At 46.3% G+C, this 24,162-nt stretch overlaps 1 protein-coding gene across 7 annotated transcripts in view; it reads left to right on the top strand.

Moving 5' to 3' along the window:
• The window catches only part of rgs3a (regulator of G protein signaling 3a), a 77,415-nt gene that overhangs the window by 17,768 nt on the left and 35,485 nt on the right, over positions 1-24,162 (top strand). For 4 of the 7 annotated variants that reach the window (XM_011604516.2, XM_011604515.2, XM_011604517.2 and 1 more), the window contains 8 exons: positions 5,619-5,700; positions 6,183-6,288; positions 6,477-6,909; positions 8,403-8,442; positions 8,578-8,894; positions 9,710-9,787; positions 11,601-11,712; positions 14,238-14,281. In XM_011604516.2, coding sequence (XP_011602818.2) covers positions 5,619-5,700; positions 6,183-6,288; positions 6,477-6,909; positions 8,403-8,442; positions 8,578-8,894; positions 9,710-9,787; positions 11,601-11,712; positions 14,238-14,281 — 1,212 coding nt within the window. Of the gene's footprint in view, positions 1-2,971; positions 3,657-5,618; positions 5,701-6,182; positions 6,289-6,476; positions 6,910-8,402; positions 8,443-8,577; positions 8,895-9,709; positions 9,788-11,600; positions 11,713-14,237; positions 14,282-24,162 lie in introns of those variants that run through there. The other 3 variants (XM_011604513.2, XM_029837269.1, XM_029837270.1) reach the window with 3 other exon arrangements.

Raw genomic sequence — 24,162 nt, forward strand, 5'->3', positions numbered from 1 at the left:
TACAACTGATGTACCGATGCCAAAATTGCAAGCCTGAGCTGCAGCTTTCATTTCGGATGTACTATACACTGACCAGCAAATAAAGCGTGGTTCAGTATCTTCTTCTGCAGAGGGTGCTTTAATGGAGGCGCCGCGGCATGGGGTGTAATAGAGGAGCTCGGAATGGACGGCTTTCAAGCTGACATCACACCCGCGGCCGATTTTTCTGCCGCGTGTCGTCAGAAAACAGCACGGCACTTTAAGACAATCAGTAGCATCATTGAGCATACGGTCAGGCCATTAGAACACAGAGGAAACACACACAGCCATGACCTGTCCGTCTGCTCTCAACAACACTTCACACATGCTCACTGCAAACCCAGAGAGGAGGAAGGATTTACATCTATGGTTCGGGGTTTATGATGCTGCACACAGTGAATCAAAACCATAAACAGCAATGGGAGCATCTAAAAAACTTGTGTTTGGGGATATTCCAAAATACTTTAAATTGTATAAAATAAAAAAATAAAATGTAAATTGTAATAAAATGTAATGTGTTAATGTAAGTTCCGCGACATCATCTTCATGAACTGGATTGGAAGATTGGACCAACCAGAACTCTTCCCAGAGCTGTCTGTCAAACCCAAAAATGAAAAAAAGATGTGACCAAGAACCCGATGGTCATTCTGACTGAGCTCCAGAGATCATGTAGGTAGAAATGAGAAGTGTCCAGAGGATCCCCCATCTGAGTTTTGTGGCTCAGACGGAGGCCTCTCCTCACGAAATGACGGCTGAAAAAAACTCACATGGACTTTGCAGAGCACTGGGGACCTCTGGGACAGCTCTATGAATATCCTTGAGCCAGAGACTGAAGCCCAATCAAACATCTCTGGACGGACCTGGACATGGCTTCCACCGAGGGAATTTGGGGGGTTGTGGCCCTGAGTGTTGATGGATTTTGAATGGCTTTGGGCTATCGTGCCCTGTTTGGTGGCAGAACAAGCGAGTTTAGGTAGGTTTGGGCATCAGGCAGAAGGTGAAGAGGGCAGCACAGAGGGAAACATTATTTATCTGTTTTTGAGAATTCTCCTTTCCCCTCCTGCTCCCCCTTCTTTGTCAGCAGATGATTTAGTTCCGCGTGTGTGCGTGCGTGTGTGTGTGTGTGTGTGTGTGTGACACAGGCTCCAGTCCATTTTTCTGTTGCCTTGTCCTTGCTTCATCCCAAACCAAGGAACATTTCCGTTTCTTCTCTTTCTCTCCTGTTGTCTAACTCACGGCCATCACCCACTTCACAGCGAATCCTGTTACCCCTGAAAAGGAAAGATTTCATTCAATTTGCAAAATGTATCAAAGGCTTCAGAGACCTTTGGTGACACTGTGGTTCAATACCTGAATAACAACTTTCCACTAAATAATTATTGATACCCTTAGTTGCCATGACAGCATGTTTACAGGAAGAACTATGGCGGTACACGGGATGGTGTGTCCACATCACTCTGTTTAGCAGTTAGCATTGGCGCTACACGCCTCTCTAAGAACTTATCTGACACACCTGTCTGAAGGGACGGAGGGAGAGAAAGATTGAGGTGGGCTGAAGGGAGGACAGGTGCTGGCTGAAATCACAGGCAGGTTAAAATAAGCCAGGGCTTTATATTTCCCTGAGATGTACACTTTGCTGTCATCCCTGACCTGCTGCCCAACTACATTACCAAATGGAGCTTTAATGCGTTTTGATTTTAGGACAAAATTTCAACATCTTTTTTAAAGAAAGGGACTGCCGATGTTGTCACATCCCAGCAACGACCCTCACTCTTCAGACTTGAACTTGAACTTGGACCCATCTTGTGTGTCCACTGGTTTGGAAGACACCTACTCTTTTGTTTATTGAGGTCAGAGAGAGAGAGCGGTAGAGAGGGGGACGGACAGGGAGAGAAATCCCACATTATTAAACACCAGATTGTCCTCATCTAGCTCCCAGACAAGCTTTTCAAACTTGTCTTTCAGTCCTCTTCCTAAGACGCGCTTTCTTCTCTCGCCCTAATCCGTCCTTTGCCTCTTTAGAGGTGAACAGCGCAGCATGAAAGAGAGAGAAAGTGTTTTTTGTGTTTTCTGACGGGTAACCCTCGCCCTTTTCAAAAGGCAAACAGGGAAAAGCTGCCATTACTAACGGCATAAAGGGATCTTCAGACAACGGCTTTCTCTGCCACTTTATTAGCATTGTACACACAAGCGCAGCATTGCTCCTCTTTCATTTCTGCTTTCTCCTTTCTTTTATGTCCCTCTCTTAGTCCGTGAGCCAGGACCTTAATGAGAAAAGAAAAAAAGGCAACCTAAGAATTAATGAGGTTGAGGGGTTAGATTGGTCACTGTTCTAGCTGTAATTTTACAAGCCCTCCATGGCTGTTTGTTGAAAATAGGAGTGATGTTTGGCTAAGTGTGTGTGAGAGAGCGCTAAACGTGTGAACTTCCGTACTTAGCTGCTGAAGGTGGTGGTGGTGAGGGGGGCAGGAAAAAGTAGAGGAAATATGGAAGTTGAAAGCATAACAAACAAGTCAGATGTCTGGACGCAGAATTGGCATCGAAATGCTAACGTAGACGGGCTCTAATGAGAAGTGAGGACTGAGGCATGTGTGAATATGAGCCTAAATAATCATCCTTTCACCCAACCTTTGTTTTCGTGTTATTGTCTAAAGATGCAAAAGCCTTATTTACTATGGAAATATGATCACTTTTGCAATATCGCGGGCTGAAAGACGGCTCCGATTCATACATTTCTCTGCTTCGCCTCCTCGGTCTGACACTGCTTTGTATATTTGGAAGTGGCTGAGGGCCGTAGCACCTCTCATGGCCATGTAGTGTGGACTCAGGAAGTAAACTGGTCTTATCGGAGGCAGACACGCAAAGTCGTCCTGGCTGCACGGTAGTGTGATGTGCACAAGCGCATGTGTGTGTGTGCCTGTGGACAGGGGGGTAGCGGTGGGAGGCACTTCCTCCTATTCTTCTGCTGTTGAAGAGTTCCCATGAGCGCTCCTGCCAGGAGCTACAGTGTGGCCTGAGCGGGCCGAGCCAGGGCCAGTCTCGTCTGCGTGACGCCACATGCACTCTCAAGCGCTGACCCGCCGAGCCGCATCCACCGTTATCGGGGGGCCGCAGAGGACAGAGTTGGACGGCAGAACGAGCAGAAGAGACGGCGATGAAGAAAGTTGAAGAAAACTGGAGTTTTGAGTGGATGGATTGAAGATGTCACTTACACGCCCTGAAGTTCTGTGAGAGGGTGACGCGCAGGTTCTGCGGAAAAGAGGAAAGAAACTAGATCCGCCGAATGATCACCTTTTTGTGAGGAAAGCAAGGCACAGATTTGCCACTCAGAGCCACGCCAGCGAGGTTTTTCCCGGGAACGCCGACATTTGGAGGGGCGAGCAGCCTTCTCTGTCAACATGATTCACAACACGCTCAAGTCCACCCAGCTGCCAGAGCACAGCCCCAGGAGCACGCAGTCAGCCGCGCAGAGGAGGCTGTGGAGATATTCCCGCTGCAGAGGCTCCGGCCAGGTGGAAAGCCACCGCCACAGCGTGTGCGTGTTGGCCGCGGACTTGAACACTGGGAGAGGAGGCGGAGGGGTGATGCACACCATCCACGGGCTGTGCCACCTCTGCATCGGATCCAGGCTGCCTCAGGTGCGTTCCAGAGTAACAATCCCCGTCGCTCGATGACAATCTGCTTCCGTTAAATCAAGTTCAGCCATTTATGAAGCAATAAAAAAAACATCAAACTGTCAAATACAAGCCAGGAAGCAAAAATCTGACAAAATATTCAGGTATTTAAGCATCTTTTGTAGAAATATGCAGTTTCGATTGGATTTCAAATGCAGTGAGTCTGCATAAGAGTTTCAGCTTTAACACACTTTTATTGCTTTCTATTATTCATCCCTCACTTAGCAAAATAACGAAAGAGTAGGAGAAATATATTCACAAAGGTTATGAACTCATGCCATTATTCTTACATGAGTCACTTTATGTGAATGTGAGCTGGGGGGAAAAATATACAGGAAATTAAATGCGATATGGTGAATTAATCCACTTAAACTCAGATGGGACATTAAAAGAAAATAGGAACTGATTCTGCTTGAGACATTAAATATTTTCGGTGCTGGGAAGATTGTGAAAATAGTGACTGTGTATAGTATGGAACCTGCAACTTCACGCCATCGTGAGTGCTGGTCGAGCTGTGACGCATGAGAGTTGGGAAGGAAGCGACGCGCATGGAAGAATGCGTGTTCTTCACTGTGGGCGTCTCTTCCTGTGGGTGCATCCAGACTCATTACAACATCATCATCTCATTTCACACAATCACCTCGTTGGGATGCATTAATTCACCTGACTAGTTAATGCACGTTATTTATTGCATCGTTTTTTTCTGATGACTGTGCTCCAAATGTACTCATTTCGTGTCCATCCGCGGCCTGTTAAACTGACCCCGGATCAGTTATTCAGACTCTTGTTTCTCCCATGTCAGATCATTTTAGTCGCACTTCTTTTTTTTTTTTCATTCACATTAGATTTCAAGCTGGTCCGACAATAACGCTTCATGGCTGTTTTCCCCTCCACAGTGTTTTTTCTCTCTTCTCATACCATCTGTTCTGCTGTTTGTCATCTGCTCATCCGCCATCTTTTTTTCAGTCCCACTGCCCTCTTTCATCACCACCCAGTCTTTCTGCATCTCCACCATCACTCCCCACACCAGTAGTAGCTTCCTGTGCATTTCTCTCTTCCGTCCATCTGTCCCTCAGCTGCTGCAAGAAACTGCAATATCTCTGACGTTTCCCAAGTTTTGGACCAACCGTACGGAATCGGAAGGCAATGAGGGTAGAGAATTTTCCTTCGAAAGGAAAAACAGTGTTGTCCAGCTCATATGAAACCACACCTGACATTTTGGGGTCATCGCGGGCTTCAGCCCATCGAGCGATACCTATTTTCCCAAAAATTACTGTTCTTACTTGCGTTTAGAGGAGCGGTTTTAATGGCAGGACACAGGATTTTGAGCTCGTCCAGCAGAAAGACAGCAGGATGTGCAGCGGGGGTAAGGGACATGGGTTTCTGTGTGTTTTGGGGGTTCTGGTTGTCAGTGGATGAGCTGGAAAGTGAAATGTTTTGGATGAAACCATGTTGACTTTGGCTCCGGCCACGCTGAATGTTTGACAGTGCGGGGTCAAAGGGAAAAAAGCTGGAATGGGAGCGAGCCATCGGCAGCGTCTTCGATTTGTCATAGTCGGAGCTCATTTCATCAATGGAGGCTCAGTTTGCTTCAGCAAAAGCAGCTCCATGCACATTATCTCAGTTTTCAACGTCCAATCGACTTGCCTCTGTGAGCAGATTCAAACGGTCCGTTTTGTTCATCTACAAAATGGACAAAGAATGTCCTCCTCCCGTCTCCGTTAGCCCTAACTCAGCTAATTGGCCTCACACAGAAAGTGCTGCCAGGACAGTTTTAATAGGAAGAAGCAGAATCCAAATCGCCTTCGTCGTCCTGCAGGAAGGAAGTGGACTATTTTGCCAACGTGCTACTGTAATTTCCTCAGGTGATGGGGGGTGGCAGAGAAAGGTCCTCTCTTCCTAACGGTTTGTGCGCGTGTCTTGCAGGTGACCATCCTTCGCGGAAAGGACGGATATGGATTCACCATCTGCTCGGATTCCCCCGTGAGGGTGCAGGCTGTCGATCCAGGTGAGTCCGGAGTGTCATTTAATCCTGATTTTGATTTTAGGTTTAACTCGCCAACCAGCCAGACGTGTGAGACACGAAACGGGCATTGATGTTTATACGCGCTACATCCTCTTCCTGGGTGATTTTCCTCAGTCGACTTGAGATTTCTGTCTTTGGGAGCCCGAGGCCTTTATCTTGTTCAGCAGCAGGGTGTCGCAGTAAACACAGAGTCTGCATGACGAACGCACAAGGTGGAGCCAAGCCCCCCCCCGTGTTGGCAGCAATCCACCCTGCTGCAAAGAACAGGACGCTAATTGCTGCTGACCACGCTTCCTCTAGCATAACCAATTCATTATGTTGCTGCCTCATCTTTATGCTACTGCGATTCGAAATCCTTCCCATCGACGGAGGAGCAAGTTTGCACAAGTTAGCGCACCGTAACCCTGACCCTTACCCTTGGGACCGTGCCACATGACCTTGTGTCTGTCTCTTGACTCTTGCAGGGGGTCCGGCAGATCAGGCTGGTCTGCAGCAGTTGGACACTCTCCTGCAGCTCAACGGTCAGCCGGTGGAGCAGTGGAAATGTGTGGACTTAGCCCACGCCATCAGGTAACCAGCCCAACACCCCAAAATGTGCAACTGGTCTCGCCTCGATTCCCTCTGGTGTGTTTGGCTTTCCTAAATGTGAAATTGGGTTCGATTCCCCGTGGCATGAGGCCATAATAGGCGATAAAATTGTGATTGTAATGTTTTAAAGTGCCGTGTCTTCACCCAGTCATCGCGCTTTCCTGTTGCAGAAGCAGTGCCAATGAAATCACGGTGGTGGTGTGGCGCACCGGACCCTCAGCAAAGCCGAGCTTCGAGGGCCTCATTCACCATCCGTCCTACAAGCCCTCCGCCTCGAATTACGACGCCCCCTCTCCTCCTACCCGCAGACGTGCTCCAGATGTGGGCACTAGCAAAACTCCGCCGGCCGTGCCGCCTCTTCCGGCCCACCACCGCGCCGCCGCCGCGCGCAGGCTACTGGTCAACGGCTCCGACGCCGGCAACAGCAGCGGCCTTGGCATGGGGACAATGGCGTGGGGGGCCCAGGGAGGGTCGGCCGAGGAGCTGGACGGGAAACCCCGACACCTGCACCACCCTCACACCGCCACACTGAAGGGTACCAGGGTGAAGGCATCCAACGGGGACAACTACATTATCTTGGCCCCCATCAATCCAGGAAGCCAGGTACCGGTGCAAAGTGGTGGTGGGCTGCATCTTCATCATCTCCTCCGTCCTCCTCATCCTCACCATGGTCATATGGTGACACATCCTAGATATGTCTCCTTACCCTTTATCCCGAGATAGATGGACAGTTTATGTCCAGGCCCTTCTGGGTCACCTCCATCTCATATGTGCCACATGTTTTCACCCGCCTCCACATTTTTAAACGGGCCCTCAGCGGATGTAATGTATATTTTGTAAAATAACGACACCCACTTAAGTGTGAAAAACGCTTAAGTTGTAGCAGTGCTGTATATGGAGCTTAATTTGAAAAACAAAGCATTTATCTGATATAATTTCTCTCCAATATAACATTAGGGTCCAGTCTAGGAGTTTGAAAAAGAAAGGATTCAGTAAAAGAATACTTCTGGAGCCCCGACTATAGCACCGCATGACGTGTACTGTTTATGATATTTACACTATGTGCCTATTATTCATGCATTGACATCATGTATACAAGGTCAAAAAGGAAATAAAGCAAACTTATACAATCAAAGGACTGAACTGATTTTCCTAAACGCAATCCCGCAATAACTAACCCGATAACAACCGCAAGATTTATTGTTTTGAGCCTCCCTGCATCAACATCATCTTAAATAGAAGCTCTCAATAGCATAGCCGCTCACAAAGGAAATCCTCTTTTCCTCACAAGTTTGTTCTTATTTGTCTCTAACCCCGTGTGTGTGTTCCTGTCTGTGTGTGCACATTTCCCACCTTTGGTTGCTTCTCAGGTGGAGATTTGGAAATCAGACAAATCACAGTTAAATAAGGCGGTGTTAGCAGTACAGTCTGACTGGAAACAAACGCAAGGGAAGGCTTTTCTTCGAGCGTTTGTGAGCGCCATGGCAGGCTACATTTACAGGAAGCCCTCTGGAAATAGGTCACGGCGGTGACACGTCTCACTGGCACTTTATTCTAGTTCCCAAACACAGAACAAAGCTTGGAAAGCCCGCATTTACAAAAAATATTTATCACGATTCCAACGTGGAGAGGCGTACTAGCGGGACATTTTCCCGACCTCTGGTTCACCTACGGCGCCCATCTGCGCAGCAGGCGAAGTGGGTTAACCTCTGATAGTAATTTGTGGTGACGGCAGAACCCATTCTGCCCTCGGTGAGTTTAACTGGAAGCAAGAGAGGCTCAGCTGCATCTTAGATGATGAGTTCAGGGTCTCCTAAGAAACAATGGATGCGTGACACATAGATCCTGATACACACACGCAAACTCTTCCCACATAAAGGAAGAAAAGATCCAGTTTAAACTGATTGATTGGTCGATATATAACATTTTAATGTCTATGAAATGTGTTGTTATCTAGATATCTTGGGGAATAAATATGACTTTATAGTAATAAACATACAGCACGCTGTATTTCCTGACAATGTTAGTGTTCTATTCAGATCCTTTTGTGCTGAAACAATGCCATGTTTAACACGTTTATATTGTTCTGCTTGCAGATCTTGAGGCCTGTCTATCAGGACAACCAGGGCACGTTAGGTAAGAGACGCAGCGCTCGGTATCCACATCACCTGGGTCAGACATAACAAATCTGGAGAGTAATTATCCATTTAAAAAAAAATCTCTAGTCAAAAACTGATGCTCTTCGCTTGTTTCACCTCCTGTTTTATTCAGCAGCCAGGTTGTACCCATCACAACAAGCCTCGGGTTCAAAGTCCCAGAGCAGCGGTGGAGGGGCCTTCTCTGGTGGTGGCGCCGGCGGTGGAGGCGGTCTCTCCAGCCGCGCTGGCTTCCTTCGCCGGTCCAACAACACCAAGACCTCAAAGGCGGCGTCCACCTCAGGTCACGCTGCCACGCCCAACTATGCTCAGCAGAATGCCAACTTTGCCAACTACCAGAACTGCACCATTGTCCGCTCGCACACGTCCCACGGCAACTATGGTTACGTCAAAGTGGCGCCCAAGATCCTGATTTTCCCCATTTTTGTTCAGGTAATTCATGTTCTACCCGTGTGATTAAGGTCATTTTACAATGAATTTCTCTGTGCAATATTAAGAAGATCGTCAAGGTCAAGGCAAATATGGCCCAAGGACCATCAAATTCTGGGGTCTGCTCTAGGATTTATGCTAAGCTAACAAGTCCCTGGTTTGTAAATGTCCCTTTAGAACTGGGCAGTTTTTTAAATTTGTTAAAAAAAATGGTTCAAAGTAACTTTGAGTTTGTTAGTATTAAATAATAATTTCCTGTCCAGGGCTTATGTGAAAAGGAAAAACAATACAACAGAATAAAGATTACAAGTTTATTAAATGTTTTCCTCATGCTTTCTACACAATATTGTTGCATAAATGCAGTTCTGACTTGAGGAAGTAGACTTTGTGGGACACAAAAGTGTTTGTAGCTTGTGCATGTTTTACAAAGGTGTTAGTGTGGGGTCTTTGAACCACACATGCTCACATTGGAAACTTCGCTCTGGTGTTTCCTGTTCATTCATATAGAAACCCATGGTCTCATTCTCACCTTGAACGCAACTTAGGCAACTTTCATTTCGAACTACAGCCGGTCCCTCGCTGCACTTACGAGAAAGTTGTGTCCTTCCCCCGTTTGTTGGGGTCATTTTAGTGTCTCGTCACACGCACCCAGCACCTCACGGCTTCAAACCTTTAGCACTCACAGAATTACTTTTTAAAGAAAAGTCTGAAGGAAAAAGTAACTCGACAGATATGGATTTGGTAATATGCTAATATGCACGGCGTTGTATAATGTGATGGTGTTTCTCTTTTAATCTCCTTATTTGCTTCTGTTTTAGCCTCTTGACCTGTGCAGTCGTGCTCTGATCCTGTCTGAAGAGATGATTCTACACGAGAGCAAACATCACTCTCTCAAGGTAAACAGCAGCTAAGTGTGTCACATATTCGACATGGCACATATTCGATCTTGCCTCAGTCCCACAAGCTATGAAAAGCTGAGAGTTGCTTATCGGGAGGGGGGTTTCAGTATGTCGCGACCACTTGTGCGGCCTGTTAATGTGGTCAAACTGGAAGTGACAAGCCTTCGACCCCAGGGTGCCGCATTCATAACGTGCACGTTGCATGGTTGTACATGTGGAAGGAAGGAGCGTGCACAGAACTGTGACACGAACATCAAGAGCTCATTAATACGGTGAATAATCAAAGCTCAATCAGCCAGGGGGATAAATGATTGATAGGGCAGGAGAGGAGCAACCATCCAGCCGCCACACACTTTCTGTTTTATTCATCTCAAGAAAATCTGCTTCGGTATTTCTGACGCTTTTACCGTCACTTCTCAATAGTATCCAAAATTGAGGTCGTACCCCATAAAAAAAGATAAATCACCCAAATTAAACAGGGTATAAGCGACGCTAGCTGTCTATTAGCATGCAATAGTAGCAGCTCCACGTCATGCAGAGCAAATATGGCCCTGAGAGTCAACAACGATGCCTGGACCGGACCATCGAGAGCCAGTGGACTTGAAGAATTAAAGGAGCATTGGTTAATTGAATTCGACTCAGGTTGGAGCCTTCAGTATCAGCTCATCTCTCCGTGAGGTGCAGTGACTGCTGCCGTGGGGGCCCTCTCTCATCTCTCTGTGGAGACGTTAGTGATACAAATATTAATTAAACAGCCCTTGTTTGTTCACCCTTGAGACCCTTGAATGGGTTATTTTAAAATGATCACTCGGCCCTGCTTTAGCTTTGCTCTCTCTCTCTCTCTCTCTCTCTCTCTCTCTCACACACACACACACACACACACACACACACACACACACACACACACACACACACACACACACACTGTTGTTCCCAATGACACGCTCATTATAATATCTGAACACTAATAACAAGTGTCACAGATTTCATTTACTTCAGGGGGACCTTTTGGGAATTAAATCAAACTAATAGTTTCCTGTGACATTTGGAAATCTAAGAATTACCAGATCTAATAATTGGAACACTTGTTCAGGAAAGAAAAAGTGTTTCCATTACTCCCAGTTTTAATGAAAACATGTGAATGACATTTAGCCTCCACTGATGATTTGTGCTTTAATTGGCTCAGTGCGTATTTGTTAATCTGCTCCCAAAATATTTGTGGGACTAATCAAAGGTGTGCTCGCAAAAAGCTGCTGTTTGAAACACACATGCTGCGATAATGAAGGGACAAAGATGAAGAGCCAGTCTTTATAATGTTTTGGGCACATTTAAATGGTGTGTATTCATATGTCGGGAGGAAAAACTGTCTGCTTGTTGCATTTCATCTGCACTGGCTTTGTTCTGTGTGCCTACACACACACACACACACAAACACACAAACACACACACTCTCTCTCGCTCTCTCTGTGTCTAGCCTCTCGGCTCTCTCATCGTCCGCACAAATTTCTCTGTGTTTTTTTTTTTTTGCTGCATGAACGCACAAATTTGACAAGCAACTTTTAAGCCTTCATCCGAGCTTTTATTCCTAGGTCGTATTTCTTTCTTTTCCTTTTTACTTCTTTACCTCCATTAGTGCTGGTTTCAGCTTTAGTGAAAATACATATCACTTTGGCACCTTCATTGGAACTACTTTCATTGTGCTTGTTTGGCGTTTTTATTTTTTTGATGTTTATGCACTGAAAAGAACCACTGAGGTCATCCAAAGTGACAAATGTTGCACTTCTCTGATCCTCGTCTGTGTCTTTTTTAGGTCACCGTCTTTGTCTACACTGACTTGATGCTGGTGACCAGAGAGGATGAACCCGGTCGGTGTAACGTTCTTCAGAGTCCCCTCTTCCTCCGACATCTGAGGCTCCAGGACGGTCTGTACGCCTGAACACACCACTCTCTAAATATGAAGTCAAATCCGGCATAAAAACTGTAACACAAAAAATTGCAAAACTGCAACAGACACACAAAAAATTATTACCCCCCCCCCCCCCCCACACACACACACACACAGACACACAGAGGATATTTAGGCAAAGACCAGCTAGTTTCCTGCTGCTGTGTCTTTCTATTCCACCTCAGCATAAACAGCCACGTCCTCTAGTAACTTGGAGAAAATAGTCCGGCCACAGTGTCTGCAGAGATTAAATAAATATAAATATCTGTGTTTGGAGTGGCTCAGAGCACAAAGGGAAACTGCTGAGTCATGCTTGGAACAGAGAGAGAGCTGTTTAAATCTGATAACGGTATCTGATTCTGTTTTTAGGGAAAATAGTCAGGCCAGGAGATTATTTTATATTTTTAAAGCAGCAGGAAGGACCATTAATATCAGGCGCTGACAATGTCCCCAGTTTCAGTGAATTGCCAGATAGGCGAGAATTAGCGTGCACGCAAAACAGGAAGCGGCGTGAGTTGTGGTTGTCCCGACCCGTCAGTTGTGTTACACCTATGGCGCATTGTTTTCACCAACAGATGGCCCTTATTGTCTGCACAGCTTTTTTTATTTGGCAGCTCACGAAGCCCCGTCACCCGCCTGCCGTGCTACACGGGCGCCTCTGAATTAAATGTCAGAGGAATTAAATGATCAATAGGTGGTCCTTTCATACGGTCAGATTGGATCCCTCAAACAGAACCTGCTGTCAACCGGTTACCATGGCAATGGGGATCGGTATTTAGCAAAGCAACTTAGCCACAGAACGCCGAGCTTCACCCCGAATTTAAGCTGCAACGCATCAGCTTTAAGCAGCGTGTGTCTGAAAACCAGCCTGATATTCCAACATGAACGCGCTCGCTTTCATTTAGGGCTATGCATCAGGATTCACTTCTGGCCATTTCTGACCTTTGCCCTTCACCCAAAATAATCACCCAGAGCCAGTGTTTCTATCTTTGCGGGGACTTACCCTCAAACAGTCCTTTAAAGTTGTGGGGCCCAGCACAACGGCCCCACTTTGCAAATAGAATTTTGGTACTCAGTATGTAGTAAATGTTAGGACACACACACACACACACACACACACACACACACACACACACACACACACACATCTCCACCCCGAAGCCTGTCATTGTTATTGTGTTTGAGCAGAGTCAGTCAGGAAAGAGGCACCGGGGGATTGTGTTTGTTTCAGCAAGGGTGTGTGTGTGTGTGTGTCTGTAATGACATAGTGCAAGTTCAATACGGGGGCTTTCCTGTACATCCCAAGTTGGGGCTGGAGAGCGTGGGAAACGCCATTAAAAACATACTGAAATGACCACGCATCCATCCATCTGTCACCCATCCCTTCATATATACATTAATCAGGTTGACTCCATCTGCAACACTGCGAAATCTGACTGACAGCAAAGGTGAAATGTGTGTGTGTTTTATGGGCAGAAAAACTATTTACTTTACTCTATGGGGGGGTGGGAAGGGGGTAAACTTTTCCTCAGCATATTAAACATCCAACAGTGACCTCTGCTGTTCATCAAGAACCCTGTATTTTTATTTCGAAGAGATGCAACCCTGCTGTTCCATTGCACCGACCCTGACCCCTCTCCCTTTGAGATCCTGTGTGTGTGTGTGTGTGTGTGTGTGTGTGTGTGTGTGTTGGGGGGGTGGGCATTCATTTGTGGGCTCTGTCTCAAGAAAAACAAATTCACAGACCAGTGAAAGTGCTGCCTGTGGAGTTCCCCCTGCAGTCAGTGAGTAATCAGTGGAAAGGCAGAAGCTGGATTCATGCACACCCAGGGAGCAATAATGGCACTTTTGATACGAGCCTAATCGAGATTAACACCAGTGGGGAGGTTACTGGTTTGCCTGTTTGAACTGGGGAGCAAGCTCAGGGCAAAAAAAGGAGGTGGTTGTGTAATTTGTGATACGGCCAGAGAGGGGCGACAAAAGCTCTGCATTGCTGGTTTGAACCCTGCTTCCGTGTATAAATGGCCTTTTTTACTTAGAGATGCAATTAAAATAGCTGTGTGGAGGGATAAATGTTGCGGACTGAGAGCTGTATTGATGGGTGCTTGATGAATGTTATTTTATGTCGATATAAGAATTGGAAACGGGAGAGAGGCTGGGGGAAATCTCACCCCTGGGATGAACTACTCTGCTCCAAACCTCACCTCAAAATATACTGTATAGATTGTGGGTGTTTGCTGACCGTGAGGTAACTTGATTAAAACTATTTATCTTGACTCCAGACCCCAGAGGCCTGTCTAAGAGAGAGCCGCTTCGGTGAATTATGGGGAAATGTTTCCGAAGCTGACCCAAATTAAAGGTTTTATATCAAAACGAGTGTTTATGGCGAAATCACAATCAGAAATTGGAGCCACGGCAACAAGAAGGGAAGGGAGGTGGAGTGGGTGAAAGTAAAGTGGATAAATGAATTAAAGCATTAAATGTCTTTACTTTGTGTTACAGATTATGCAGAAGAACTGAGATTCTACCTAATTCACATGACTGAGGTAAGAGATTTGTGTGTGTGTGTTTGTGTGTGTGTGTGTGTGTGTGTGGGGGGGGGGGGGGGGGGGATCATGAAGAAAAAGAGGGAGAAACAGAAGGGAAAACAGGGTCTAATGTGAACGGCCTGTTTGGTCTGTGAGCCAGAGGGGCAATTGACTCTGGTGGAAATCACATTACAGGGAAGAAACAGGGATTAGTCTTTTCTCCGTCTGTCCCTCCCTCCCAGATCTGACTCCATCTTTGTCTCTGCCACACATTTAATACACTTGTTTCTGATATGTCTATGTGTAAGAAACACCAAAGCAGGAGATCGAGTGTCTCCCACCTGCAGTCTCCCTACATACCAATTAAAACACTTATATGATATATAATACCATATATTCCCCTTTTATTCAAATATTTCCACGTGTTTTACGCGATAGATTAACGAAGACTGATCTGTACATAATAAATCCTTTATTTCATTAGAAGAATGGGGGATGTATCCTCATTAATAATTCAGAGCTTTATTCAACACTGGCTCAGAGTAATGGAATTTCACAGGAAGGCATTTCCCAGTGCTCCACCAGTATACAAAAATAAACAGTCCATCCCATTAGGCTTTGTACAGGTCTGAAAAGGCTCTCACATATAAACCACACACATAAAAAATGCACTTCTAATATTGCCATACAGCACAAATAACATTGTGCATTATGATATTAATGGAAACTCTTATTTCTACAGGTGGGACTCAAACAGAACAAACTGTTGCTTGTATATTTAAAAGCCTGTCCGAAGGCTCATAATGACTTACATTCAAAGCTTATCTATGTCGGGATTTAATGCAAAATTTAGATTGCTGGGTGACTAAAATCCACCTTGTAGCTGGGAGGAATCCAGAATAACGACCACTCGACTCCGTCGCTCTAATAAGGCTCCAAAATGTGACATCCGGGTTTTGTTCCAGCTAAAAACCGACCATGCAAATCGCAGGAATTACATTCAGCGGTGGCTTTCAGATCATCCTGATGCCTGGGGGAGTGAAAAATGGGAACCTGAGGGAGATTTGGCCTTCGCCGCACCTGACGGACAGAAATAGCATTTATTGAGCCGGATTTTTCCAGCAGGTCTGCTGTTGTTTGCAAATAGGTCTGGCAGACGCGCCCTGTTAGAACCCCACCACCGTCGCAGCTGCGCCGCCAAACCCAGGTTCCATTCCTGAACCCGCTCTTGTCTTCCTATCGTTTTTGGTCCATTTTCCCTCTGTCCTGTCCCTCGTCACTTCAGTCTGTTGTTTATATCCCAGTCTAACAGCTGCTCTGGTGCTGCTGGATGCTCCTCACAGACGTTTGCTCTTATCTTATCCATCTGGCAGGGCATTAAAGTCCACCGCAAATGGCCAAATTGCAAATTCAGGCATACTGACGTACGGCCCACACGCATCCTTGTTTCATGTACAAACAAGGGTGCAAAGCTTTTTCGGCTTTGGGCATCTGCCAGTTTGATGATCTTGCTAAATTATTCTCCGCACAGATTTGGCTCATCCACAAACTTTTTTTTTTCTTTCTTTTTTTCCAAACTGGCCTGAAATGAAACATCACAAAGGGCCTCTGCTCTGAAGCGTTGCGTCTTTCCACTTTGGAATGTGCCGCATAACCTCATTAGCAGCTCATGAAACTTTTAAAGCCCCCCCCCCCCTACAGATATTCCAGACAGAAGCGGCCTGGAGAAGAAGGAAAAGGCTGTAATATTATTCACCGTAGCCAATTAGGAGACACATATAAATAGAAACTCTTACGTAAGCCAGACCGAGACAAAAAGGGAGAGTTTGAGGGACTTAACGGCAGATTTGGGAATTTTCTTTTTCCTTTTACGCCCATTAAGGCTGGAATAGAAGCTTTTCTAACCGCACTTGCATTCTCTAACCGCTGTGGAGCCTCTGATTCCAGGTCCAAAACTAAAGGTCAGGCAACGATGCTCCAGACGGAGCACAATAAGGCCATCATACAGAGAGCAGAGAGACGTGCACGCAGCCCTGCAGTTGAGATTAAATTGGCTTGGTCTCATCCATCTCCTGTCATGCCCCCAACCCCCCCAACACACACACACACACACACACACACACACACACACACACACACTCACACACGCACACACACCCTACACCAGCTGTTCAGTCACCTGTAATAGCTGACACACTTGTCAACAGTTGCGTTCACACCTCAAAAGGGGGAGAATCCTGCACGAAATAGGATTAAAATCTCCTTTCAGAGATAATGGCAACATGTTTAGCTAATAATCAACAATTCCGTTTGGACACGATTTTATTTTCCTCTGTAATATCGTCAGTATTGAGCGCTGATAATTACAGACGTGACCCTGACCTGTGTGTGTCTGTGTGTAGGAAGGTGTGTGTTATGAGCTTGTAATTGAATTGTCTCCTTCTGGACTTTCTGAACAAAGGTCACACACACACACAAACACACACATAGATGTTCGACATATAGACAAACACAATGTGTCAGAGAGAATCGACAATCTTAGAAAGCCCTTTTCAACAGTAGCGGAGCATCTGACCCCGCCTCCGTCTCACACCCTGACAGTCCGTCTCCTTTTTGTCTGCCCTTCTCCTCAATACACTGAAGGTCATCTTATTTTTAGCACTTTCTCTAAAAGGAACTGATGTAACCCAGATCTAATGAAAGTCAAGAGTGAGCTGCGCGCATTAAGTGTGTCAGTGACGCAGGAGCAGACGGAGACAAAAGTCCGATGTGGGCAAATGACAAACACAGACGGCACGACGAGACATCGCAGGAGATTATAAACGGCAGGAGCGCGACAGGGGCCCTAACGTGTCATCATGGGGAACTTGGCCGACCGCGTCGGGCCTAAGAAGAGGTTGGTGAGAGAGGGCGGCTCCCTTCAACAGCACCTGCTGGCTGACACGGGAGATGTAAGTGCCCCTGATGGGTGAGTCAGGTTGTCGGGGTGTGTAGAGGCTGAGGGCGAGAACAGATGAAAACATGCTGCATGCGCTTGGACGTGACTTTAATCCGTCAGGACGTCAGGCTGCGCTGCTCCGGTGATGGAAAAATGTTGCGTTTTGCTGTGTGCAGTCTAGAGGGTCCGGTGGTGGTTGCTGTTGCTGTTCCTCTACGTCCCGTCCACTTATTACCCCCCCGTTGTATCTAATTGGCAGAACGAGATCATTTCCATGAATAATCTCCTGTTACAACGGCGACTAAAGTGATTTAATAGCGTGTGTTTCATCATTTTGGCCGGTGTTTGAAGCCATTTTCACCTTCAGTTACGTTTACTCCTCATATTTACTTCGATACTATGGTGGAGTTTGAGATTTCCTGAGAAGGAAACCAGGGCGAGTCGAAAAGGAGGTAAAATCACAGTATGACGGCGAGTGTGCGGCTCCGTGATCAGACGTACAAAGAGCAGCGCCGTGTGTAGGGCTCATATATAAAATCTTGTGACGTTTGTAGAAGCGAAGTAGCATTGATGCGATTAGCAAAACCGGCAGTGTAGCTCTTCATTGTACATCTTTTTGTTCTAAAAAAAAGCCTTTCGGTAAAGGCTTTGGAACACGAGCGGCAGCGCCATGTTGTCCCAGAGCGCCATGTCGTGACACGTCCGAGAGACAGACTTTGCTGGGCTAAAACGGTGGCGGTGGTGCTCGCAGGTGATTTCCATTGCCTGACAGGCTAATGTTTGCCTTGACGGCAGCGCGGCGACGGCACCGGCGCAGAAGAGGAAGTTGAGATGCTTGGACGGATGAGTTCAGAGGTGTCGACGGAAGAGAACGCCTCTTGTCAGCCTCTCCTGTCTAATCCCCTTTGTCCTGCCGTGGCCAATCAGAGCCGCTGGCGTCTTTGGCGGCGTCATCCCACCTGCGCGCCTCACCGATGTGACGTTGGCCGCAGACACTGTCGGCCCGTTTTTTTCTGCTTAAAATTGGCAGGCCAAAGCCTCAATGGTTGAGAACTTCATTTGTTTCCTGTGGAGCTTTTTGAAACCCTCATTGAGCGGAGAGGGCTGACACCTTCATCTGCCATCGCAAAACCCTGCGCTAATGCGATGCTGCATTTTACGATCCGTCAAGCTAGCACAATTGATATAGTTGCTTATTTGGTATTTGACCTTTTCGGTAACGGTCTGCTGTCTTTGTAAATGTCGCTGGACGAAAGAATGAGGTAATAGTGCCTGCTTTTATTAGGAAGGTGTGATCCATTTCCTCCGGCTAAAGAGAGCAGCCTCGTACTAGTTTGTGTCAAACTTTGCTGACAATCGGACGCATAAGCGGCGTATTGCAACGCTCCGATGGCCAGTTGGACTTGAATGCACGCCATACGTGTAGCGGTCTGGGCCTGGAGGCTCATCGATGAAGGCGTGACACATGGGCTGTCTCTTGCAGTCAGGAGGGAGGGTGTGAATGATGCACCTAGGGGTTCTTGTCAGCAAAATATCTGTTTTATGGCTGTCATCTACAGGAGCCAGCGCAGGAGCCAGTCTCTCAGGGCTCCTATTGAACCAAGGAGTACCCACTTTATTCCATTTAAGCCCCATTTAAAGTGAACTTTGCTTTGAGTTATGGTGCAAGCCAGGACATTGGCAGGACAGCAGTGGCATCGACAGCACAGCTTAATAGAGGCTCTTAGAGCTCCGCATTTGCACTCTCTCAACAATATACATCAATCTGTAACATTTGGGAGCTTTTTGGGTGTCTTTATCATTAAATTCTTTCAAAATATTTTAAAATCCGATACAGAGTTCATGTTAAAACTCCCAACATGCTTCCAAAAAAGGAACAGTAACATTAATAACACCAGTAAACAAACAGAAAATTGCTCAAACACTACGTTACTTCAAGAATCTGCCTGTAACCCCGTCATGTGCTCATCCCCTTGGTGGTAGGAGAGGCCTCAGGTCAAGGACTCCAGTTTATAAGTTCCCTTTTTTATGGCTGCTTTCAAAACTGCAGTAAAGGAAATCCAGAAATAGAGTGGGAACAACACACTAACTCCAATTTTATAGGTTAATCTTGTGAGTTTGGATTTGGCAGCAATTGAACAATAACCTGATTTGGGGAGAGAACGCACTCTTTTACGTAAAGGTTCACACAATTATCCGTGATGTGATCATGCTCAGGGACAGCTGCAGCGCTGTGTTACGAAAGCGTTCAATCATAAGACCATATAGCTGTGTTTTTGTAGACTAAAACACACCAAGGAACTCTGTCCCTTGACAATATAGACTCGCAGCCTCAGGAATGAAGTTCCCAGCTATCTTAGTTCAGTCACAAGACAGTCATGCATGCAAAATATATTCTAGTACATTACCACGAACTCACAAGACTCTCTGAACGAGTCAGATTTAGCTCACGGTTACATAAAAAGATTCATGAATTGTGCTAGTGTGTCTATATTGGTGATAAAAGTTCTAAAAATGTGTTAAGAGGACACAAATACCTGCAGATGATGGATGTGCTGGTTCAACCATGATCACAGCAGCTTCAAAATAAAATAAAAAAAGCAGTGCTTTCATTGCCATAAGAATTAATGATTATATATTGTACAAACAGCCAACATGCAGCTTAGGCATCATTAGCTCTTGTTTATGCGTTTACTAATTGGAAATCATAAACCCAATAAAGTGCACGGTTACCAAGCCGCTGCACTTGGAAATGAAACATTAGCCTCCTGCGAACAAGAGCAATGCTTTCAATAAAGGGCTCAGACAAAGGAGTTATGGCTGCGCTACTGTCTTCCTGAATGAGCTCCATGTAATACGCAGTAAGTGGACGGTGAGGTATCGGTTGTTTTATCTGTGTCCATCACAATACCCTCCTCACCTAAGAGAACGTGGAGACATTTCATGGAACAGTTCCAGTGATTCAAAGCATTTAATATGTAGGTCGTAAAGTAAAGGCAGCATTCGCAGCAGAAACTGTGTGTGCAGTGGTTTATGTCCTTATATAGACCTGGTTTACTGTCTGAGAATCTTCCTTGCTGGATCAGAATAAACACTTCTGTCCACCCTTCTGTAAACTTTTTAACCGCTAATTTGGTTTAAATTTAAAATTATGTGCTGGAAATGTTTAATGCCTGCATAATATGGCTATTAATCCTGGTGAAACAGTCGCCTTGCAGGTTTCATTGGCCTCTGAAAGCAGCACGTCAGGACAGCTGATGTTAGCTTAGCATGAAGAGCAAGAGACCTGTCAACTTGCTGCGTCCGCCATGCAGCGGAGGATGTGGCGGGCGCATGCTGCATGAGTATGACAGAGCGGAGTTTGCAAATTCCACTTAAGCACACATGAATCATGCTTGAGACCACTCCAACAGAAGTACAAGGTGCTTTAGTCCAGCACAGCATTGCTCAGATCAAATTACATTCAAGAGCAGCAGCGCTTAAGGCCAAAAGTACCTGCATTCACGCTGAAAAGAACATGTTTTTCTATTTATTTCAGCACAAATCGGCCGGTGCCTCGATAGCATCAGGGTAGTGCCAGTATTAGCGCGCATTAGCTGTCACTGACATGAAGGCTAACCTGTGCCGGAGCAGCTTAGGTGAGCGTTGACAGCAGTGCAGTGACACACATAAAACTCATCTGCCAGATGGCTCAGGGGGAGGGCTTCGACCAGGGAGCACTTTAATCAATCTGATTAAGGGGAAATGCAGCCTGTATTTTTAGCTTCTCCATGGTAGGCCAGTAGCCATTCATTGAATTTGGTTTCATTAGCTCCTGTGTTTGTCTCTCGGATGGGTGGAGTCATAAAAAAGGGGGTCTGGGCTCCAGATTTAGGGAACCCTGACATATTCCCCATTATCCAGTATTCATGCTACACATTAGTGGAAGAGGCATTTCTACAGTTGCAGCCTTGGTTAGTGACCGGATACAGCTTAATGCCAGGAAGCATCAAGACTTAAACACTAAAATCCCCAAGAGCCCGGGAGATTCCAGTAAACTCTCTTCCAACTGGGACCGGCCAAAACTGATCCGATCTCGCGCATCTGTAAACATTCGGCATAAACTGGCTCCTCGCACTTGTAGTACTGAACAAGGGTGTGCGGAAAAAGCCCCAAATACCACCGAAAGTATGAAATAACAGCATTCGTATTGTGTCGAGTGTCCTCACGATAATGAGCGACGCTGTTATTCAACATTTAAACACCTGCATCACGCCAACGAGTGGTTTACACTGCAGTGCACGCCGCCCCCTATTTACACACTAAGACAGTGTAAACACACGCTCTTCCTCTCTTTGACAGACTCGGATGTGAGCCCTCACGCGTCTCTGAGAGCCGCGTCTCGCCCTGACTCACAGGGCAGACAGGCAGCTGCTTTGCGCTCGCTGTTAAGTTTGCGAATTTGCTGGCGTTCCGTCGGAGTTTTCACCGGATCCGGCTTCAGGTCTGAAATCCGGGGGAGGCTGTTTGTGACTGCAGGTTCTCGTTTGCCTCTGGGACCCTGAATCGCTGCGCTGCAGATGTCTTTCCTCTCGTGCGAGATAGTGAGGGGTTGCCTGGTGTGTGTGTGTGTGTGTGTGTGTGGGGGGGGGGGGGGCAGAAAAACAAAAAACCTGGCCATATGAGGCAATGTTCTCTAGAAGGCCTGAGCCTTTGCATTATTTCACCCAAACAGTTGTTGCACAAGTTCAAGGGGATGCGGAGGAGAAAGACAGAGGGATATTTTGCCCCTAATTTAATGAGCTCGGCTCCACAATCACCAGCAAATGTGATTTAAGTGTGAAAATTCCAGCCAGGGATTAAAATTCCACGATCAAAGAAGGCAAGCCTGTCCCTTGAATAGGCCTTTTATCTTGATGGCCTCATTCCGACCGTGACACACGCCCGGTCCAGCTTTGGTGCGAGCACATAAGAATAGCTGGCTCCAAATATAAAGGTTGACTCTGAAGAGCTTTAAGAAGCGGAGCGATTCCTTTATGATGCTTTATCGATCAACATTGGGTGCCAATCATACCACAGAGTGTGTGTGTGTGTGTGTGTGTGTGGGGGGGGGGGGGGCTAAACAGATTTCTCACATTTTCTGACCCCTACAGCATCAATTATGAACAGGAGAATCTAAAAACAACCTTTCACTTGAATAATGAGCCTTTTAGTGACAGCAGCATTGCAGGATTCGGAGGACTGATTGCTGACATCACAGTCGGCGCATGTGTGTGTGCGTGCGCGCGACTGCCTTTCAAATATCATGAGTTGTGACGCTGCCCTTGTAGAGCCCAAATGATGGATATTAAAGAACATCGCCCCTATTTCCTCATGCGGTGGTGCCACTGGAAACAGCCACAGCCATAAAAGCTGCTTCCCATCTAACCTGTTCTTCCTGTCGTGTTTGTGCCTCTTTTGTTTTGCTCTTTGTATTGTCTTTCTCTCCCTCTCCGATGTCTTTCTTTTGCTAGATCGTCTCTGTTTGGGGGTTAAATTCTTATGTAATAATCTAGTTCCCCATTGCCTCATGCACAAGTTGCTGGCTGCAGGATGAGCCTCGTCTCTGTGGAACACTTGAGCAGCTCTGCCCAGATTTCTCACTTTATCTTCAGCAGCATGTATAGGCGCAGCCTTTGTTATTCCTTGTTTTATTACTTAATACTTTGGTTCAGAAATATCAGCACTGTTTTATGACATCTAGTTGCATTGAATGTTCCAGTTATGCTTAAAGTGATCCAGAATTGCGCCTTATATACCATATCAGCGCAAATCAGCGCTGACAGAGCCGCCATTATCGTTATGCTGTTGCCTATGCCATTAGCTTAAATGTCTTTTCCCGTACAACAGCGTTGTTAAAGGCGAGAAGGCTTTAACCATCAACACTTATCATTAAAGCCACAACACGGCAATGAGAGACAAGAAAAGTGCACGAGAGAAACAACAACAACAACAACATGTCATGCAAAAAAAGCCCGCGCAGCCACGGAGTGGGGAGCTAGCTTTGTGACTCTGTCCGCTGTGGCAAACATCAAAAGCTCAGATGACTCGCGTCAACCTCAGGCGACGCCAAGAAAACAATATAAGTGGTGCCTGAAAATATCAGGACATGAATATTTTGCCCAGATACAGAGAGGAGACAACGAAAACAGCCGCGCTTGACGGACAAATATGAAACTGGGAAGCCGAGGAAATGAAAAAAAAGGCACTGCGGACTTTTATTATGAAATGGGGGCGTTTGGGTGGCAGTTTGCAGGATTTTGTATCCCATAATGCTATCTTTTGCATTATAATAGAGAGTTCCAGATAGCCTTAAATAATGCTTGTGCGGGCTGATTTTTACCCATTGAAGGATTCGCTTGGAGACTCGCTCCAGCAGCAGAAATCAGACCAAATCCAATTCAGATCCGATTTATTTGATGGGCTCTTTCTTTGACTTTGTCCTCTTTTAGTAAAACTGCCCCGTCAGCATATCAGGTTCTGCCTCAAGTGGACGGCAGCCATGATCTAATTCCACTAATGCTGGTGTTTTGCCGTGCGTCTTCTCTGTCTGCGCTGTGGTGACAACAAAAAAAAGTTGAGCTGGCAGCTGATGGGATGCGGGGACAGTCATCATGAAAGCCTGAGATGAGTCAGCAGTGATTTAACCGACCGGATTAATTCCACTCTACTGGAGCGCTACACCTCTGCTATTGTGACCGTCACGTATCCCGATTGGCAATCAAAACGGGCACCAAACGCGACTTTTCTACTATCGTCGTCGGGAGCCGCCGATTTTAGAACGGCGCCATTAAAGTCTTGTTTGATCCGCACTGACGGACTTTAATACGCACCTCTTTTCTCCAGTCTTCCTTGTAGTTTTACACTTACAGAAGCTTCCAGGTGTGTCTGGACCAAAGAAACCCGTCATGCCTGATCCTTAATGGCAAAAACATGACTGTTA

The sequence above is a fragment of the Takifugu rubripes genome, chromosome 6, assembly GCF_901000725.2.
Source record: "Takifugu rubripes chromosome 6, fTakRub1.2, whole genome shotgun sequence".
Classification (NCBI taxonomy): Eukaryota; Metazoa; Chordata; class Actinopteri; order Tetraodontiformes; family Tetraodontidae; genus Takifugu; species Takifugu rubripes.